This window comes from Corvus brachyrhynchos, unplaced genomic scaffold, assembly GCF_000691975.1.
Source record: "Corvus brachyrhynchos isolate BGI_N302 unplaced genomic scaffold, ASM69197v1 scaffold65, whole genome shotgun sequence".
NCBI classification, from domain to species: Eukaryota; Metazoa; Chordata; class Aves; order Passeriformes; family Corvidae; genus Corvus; species Corvus brachyrhynchos.
Genome location: NW_008238365.1, coordinates 4,016,003 through 4,021,151, shown reverse-complemented (window position 1 = coordinate 4,021,151; position 5,149 = coordinate 4,016,003). Strand labels below are relative to the sequence as shown.

Sequence of the window (5,149 nt, the reverse complement as noted above, 5' to 3'; positions counted from 1 at the left end):
CTCGCGGACCCGGAGCCCCACGGAGGGGATGGGAGGGCATTGCTGGAGCTGCCTGAGGTCCAGTCGCCCGGCCGACACCGTGTGCACATCCTGATCCAGCTGTCTCTGGCCCTGCAGGTACTGCCACGTGAATGTTCCCGACGAGCTGCTGCGGGACTTGCTGCCGGGACCAGTGACCCTGGTCTTACAGCGTTCAGAAGAGCTAAATAAAGACTTGAATCCGTTCACATCAGTAAGTCTTGGCTACAGGATTGATCTCAGGGCTTCGGGGGCAGGGGGCTGGTTTTGTGTTGCTGCTGTAACATTTGTCCTTACTTGTCCCCAGAAGTGGTCCCTGTGTTGTCCTGCTCCCTGTGACTGACCTGGACATGGCATAAACCAGCATTAGGGCCTGATTTAAGTCTTGGGTTATTGCTGGTTCAGCAGATGTAGATCTGTCAGTTCTCTAGAGCTTCAGCTTTAAGTCAAGAGAACTTTAGGCAATGCAAATTAAAACCAGTTGCTGTGTGTAAAACCGATGTAGATCTGTCAGTTCTGCAGAGCTTCAGCTTTAAGTCAAGAGAACTTTAGGCAATGCAAATTAAAACCAGTTGCTGTGTGTAAAACCCTCCTCTCTTTCGCTGCAGCTGGTTGGTGTTCGCATTCCAAACCACCCCTTCATGAGAGACCTGGCACGTGCCTGCTCGGGACCGCTGGCTTTGACAAGCGCCAACATCAGCTCCCACGGCAGCACCCTGACCGTGTTGGTGAGGTTCTTTCATCCCTCAGGGATGTCACTGGGGCAGTTTGGCAGAGCCCCAGGCTCTCTCAGTTGAACTCAGCTTTAGCAATAAACCAAGAGTTGCTCTGTTGCTATATTTTTATTTTATTTAAATGATACTCACAAACCACTGTCAGGACTGTTACCCACAGCTCTCTTGCAGGAATTCCAGGACTTGTGGCCTCAGTTGTCCTTGGTCATTGATGGAGGCCCCATAGGAGACATCCAGAGCCCAGAGTGTCGCTTGGGGTCGACTGTGGTTGACTTATCTGTGTCGGGGAAATTCTCCATCATCCGGCCTGGCTGGTGAGTGTAGCTGGGGCTTTTCCCTTGCTTTAAATGAAACAAAGCTTTTGGATAGGGTTGGGTCATGCATTACTTTGCTTTGTTTTGTTCTGCTTTGTTTGCTTTGCTTTGCTTCCCACAGCAGTTCCACCTTTCCATTAATGTTAACTTAATTACGAGCACGTACAGAAATCCTCAAGAGCTCTCAAATTCCCCTTTCTCAAGGCTTCTATGTGAAGCCGTAGTTTCTGGAGTTCAGGCTCTCCGTAGTTCTAAGTGCAATCCTGTGTCTCACCAATTACTCTTCCCCAGAAAATGCAGTTTAATGCTCCAAACCCTTTGTTCTGATGGCTCTGTTTCTCCCTGCAGTGCACTAACACCCACAGTTGACATCTTGAAGAAGAAGTATGGCTTGCTACCAGAATCTTCCTAACCCTTGGGACTGGGAGCTGGTGGAGCTGGGCACTGTGTGCCTGTGCACTCAGGAGTGGGTGATCATGGCCTTGTTTAATAAGGTCAATGGGTTATGTCAAGGTAAATAAAAAAAAGTCTAGAAAACCCTTTCTGACCTCTTTGTGCTGCTGTATTGTTCCCAAATGTCTGTTCTGTTATCCTGATCAGGCTTTGTGAATACAGTGATTATGAAAGTTAAACTGTTGTCAGGATGGTGTGGGGAAGAACTGTGTGCCCCACCCACTTCTGAGTGCTCATCCCATGCCATCTGCACTGGAAGGAAAGCAAACATGGAGTAGAGGGGTTTGGAGCTTTGAGGGTGTTACAGCTGTGGTGTTCTCTGGCTGCTTTTCTCTGTTCTAAATGCAATTGAAACCTACTACTGAGATAAAACTGTCAGTGCTTCTGAAACTCCACAGTATTCAGAAAACCTAGGCTAGAGCTGCTCAGAGCAACCTGCTTCCTCCTAATGCAGAGAATGAAATAAGCTCTTGGCGTGATGATCTTCCTTTGTTTAAATGTAGAATTCTCTCTTGATTTTGCTCTAAAATGGTGCTAAGCTGAAGTAAACAGGGAATGGATGAAAGTGTCCACTGGTATTTGTCATTGATTGAAAAGTAAAGTTGTTGGGAAGCAGGGAGGGGGTAGCATGGGATGTGGAGTCAGGATCCTTTCCCTGGGTGGAACAGCTCCACTGGGGTCTCCAGCGCTGCCTGTGGGACGTGAGTGGGGCCTGTGCCAGGGCCACTCCCCTGCCTGCACCCAGCCCTTGCACAGCCTGTGCTGGGATGGTTTTTCTCAATGTCTTGAGGGCCATGGAGGAGTTTTCTGTTGTTACTGCTCAGAAGCAGCTATTTCAGGCACTGCCAATGGATTGTACTACACACACAGCTGACTCCAGAGTCAGCATTGCCTGTCTGGAGCTTCTGCTATAAAATTCCCAAAGCACCAGGCTGGGTGAGTTACTGTCATTTGTAGAGCGAGAGCATGAGGGATCTCTGGCTGTTTCCCCTTCTCTGCATCTCTGCTCTTACCCTGCCTTTCCCAGTCAAGTATCCTCGGGCATGGAGGCGCTGAGGGAAATCAGAGGGGTCACTTCCTTTTGCGTGCGGAGGACCACTTGTTCTGCCCGCCTGTCCCTACAGTGCTGGCAGACACTGCTCTGAGCAGAGGGTCTGGTGTAGTAGAGGGGGCAGAGTGGGGCACTGAGGGTCCCTCTGTGGGCCCTGGTGGGTAGTAAATCTGGGCAGTGACTCTCCACATCCCTCAGTTCACACCAGCACTGAGCAGAGCCAGAACTGCTGCCCTTGTGCCCCCGTGCCTGTGGGGGTGTGTAAAGGCTGTTTGGGGGCTTGCTGTAACCTCCCACCACAGCGAGCAATTTCCCTGCTGGATTTGCACAGTGGGCAGCCCCTGCGTCATTCCCTCAGCTCATCAGCTATTCATCCATCCTTGCTGGGCTACTCCAGTGCTCATCCATCACTCGCACCTGCCATCCACTTTCCAAATGTTTCCTATTTTCCCAGTGCTGTATTTCCCTGCTCAGACAAGCTGATCTTGCACCATCAATAACCAGGTGCAGCTGTGCCCCTGCCCTCTGTGCTTGCAGAGGCACACGGCTCTGCTGTGTGCCAGTGGAGCAGCTGAGCCATGGTCACCGATTGAACCATGCAGCTGAGGGGCCTCTAGGAGCCTGCTTCTCTGGCTGTGGGGGCTCTGCTGCAGCAAGGTCCTCCTCCTTCCCTTAGGGACTCGGAAACATGCAGGTGGAACTGGTGCCCTCACAGCCAGGAAGGGCTCCTTTCCTACAGCTGGGTGGGGAGTGATGCTCCCCCAAGTGAGCCACAGCCTTAAGGAAGAGCAGGCTTGCCTGAATGGGACTGGCTCTGGCATCTGCTCTGGGATGCCTGGAGCACCTCATCTTGGCCACAACCTGATGTGGCATTTGCGAGTAGCCTTGGTGGGCAGAAAACTGGGGAAGTGTATCACCATCTCAGCTGCTGCCTCTGCTCATGGCTCATTCCCTGCTGCCGGTGTTCAGTGTCCCTGCAAGTGACAGCTTTATTTATACCACCAGCATCAAGAGGATGAGCCATGCATCAGGCATGGGTGAAAGGGTCGTTCTCTTGCAGAAGCTGCAGGCACTATAAATTCCCTCTTTCCTCTGGCTTCTGGCTGTCTGTGGGGCACTGTGCTGTCAGCATGATGTGCTGAGCACCAGCTGAAGTGACAAGCCTGTGTATCAGCATTGGGGCACTGTCAGCACCTCTGGAATGCACCAGCATGAAGCAAACCCGGGATTTGTTGCTTATTCACGTGTCCTTGGTACTTCCCAAACTGGGACCCTGCTGCTACACCGAGTGACTGCAGAGCCCTATGTGCTGTGGGCGGGGGACATGGTAGAGGGTCCAGCAGCCATAGTGAGTCATCAGGACACAGTGACCTGTCTGCTGGGACATGGTGAAAATATCCCCCAGCCCAGCCAGGACATGGGGATCAGACACAGCTTCTGCTGGAATGGGAAGGTACCTTTGGAAATCTGGTAGGTGGGACTATAAACACATTCATAAATGTACTCACAGACCAGGGTGTCCCTAGTGTTTGCAGCCCTTGTAGAAGTCACATTGGCGTGAGCACTCAGAGAAGAAGTTACATGGTTTGCATTTTAATTAGCACTTGCCCTGCAAACAAAAGTGCATCTGTAGAACCTCACTAGCGGAGCCAGTTCAAACTCGTGGAGCAATGGCTCAAACGAGCAACACCAGGCCAGGCTGCCTGGGCCAGGGTTGGATTGGAGGCGAAGCTGCTCGATGTCTGACCCTTTCCAGCCCTGTTGGAGCTATTGGGAATGCTGCTGTCTGAGGCATCCAAGAGCCCTAACCAGGGAGAGGTTTTACTCCATCACTGCAACCAGAGATCTGTAATGCTGCTGCTACTGCCCTCGTTCTGCTTCCCAATGAAATTAAAACTAGACTTGGGCTAATTAAGCTGGAAACACAAAATTGCAATTTGCAGCTGATTAAGTCTTTAAAAGAATATTTATGTTAATCTTCTTCTGATTTATTTTCTTGTAATGTCTTGACTAGGAGATAGCTTGGTAAGATGATTCTAGATGGAGCCCAGCCTGCCCTGCCAGATGCTGGGAGCTCAGAGTGGGGTTTTTTCACTCACTGTGGTTACAGGCAGGAAAAATGATCTTGTCTGTCTGGGCCAGGCCTGTATGCAGCAGGGTATGCTGAGTTGCAGCTCTTGGTTTTGCTGCAGGAGTGAGTCCATCTGTGTCAGGAGAGGGCTGTGAAACAGTGCGTGGAAAGGGGCATCCACTGGACAGCCAACTTTGGCTGGGGCAGTTCTGCCTCTCCTGCAGCTCCCAGACGTGGCTTTGCTGTTGCACAAGGAGGCTGCTGTGAAATGCTCTTTTGAGTTTATCCTCCCAGACTACAAAGGCCTATTGTAAAAACCCAGTTTCCTTCTGCACACTGTGCGTGCATATCCACTTACACTGTCCTCCAGCCCTTCTTCCAGCTCCAGAGCTGGCAGAATGCTGGGCAAGTTTCCGCAGGATACCGGTTTAAGGAATTAGTCTGCAGAAGTGTAAATGATAAAGACAGAAGGGACCTTGAAGTCATCTGGAGAGTCTTTCTCAGACAG

General features: G+C 51.1%; 1 protein-coding gene across 1 annotated transcript; it reads left to right on the top strand.

Moving 5' to 3' along the window:
- The first annotated feature begins 94 nt into the window (after positions 1 to 94).
- YRDC (yrdC N6-threonylcarbamoyltransferase domain containing) lies at positions 95 to 2,087 on the top strand. Its single transcript, XM_008635121.2, has 4 exons — positions 95 to 232; positions 627 to 746; positions 924 to 1,066; positions 1,415 to 2,087. Exons 2-4 carry the CDS (start codon positions 660 to 662, stop codon positions 1,476 to 1,478), a joined length of 294 nt encoding a protein of 97 aa, XP_008633343.1. The 5' UTR covers positions 95 to 232; positions 627 to 659; the 3' UTR covers positions 1,479 to 2,087.
- The last annotated feature ends 3,062 nt before the right edge of the window (positions 2,088 to 5,149 follow it).

Bases quoted from the DNA above. Each gene is read 5' to 3' on its own strand.
- YRDC (XM_008635121.2), top strand. From the start codon at position 660: ATGAGAGACCTGGCACGTGCCTGCTCGGGACCGCTGGCTTTGACAAGC. The intron at 747-923 runs GTGAGGTTCTTT...GCTCTCTTGCAG, and splicing joins GCAGCACCCTGACCGTGTTG to GAATTCCAGGACTTGTGGCC. The intron at 1,067-1,414 runs GTGAGTGTAGCT...TTCTCCCTGCAG, and splicing joins TCCATCATCCGGCCTGGCTG to TGCACTAACACCCACAGTTG.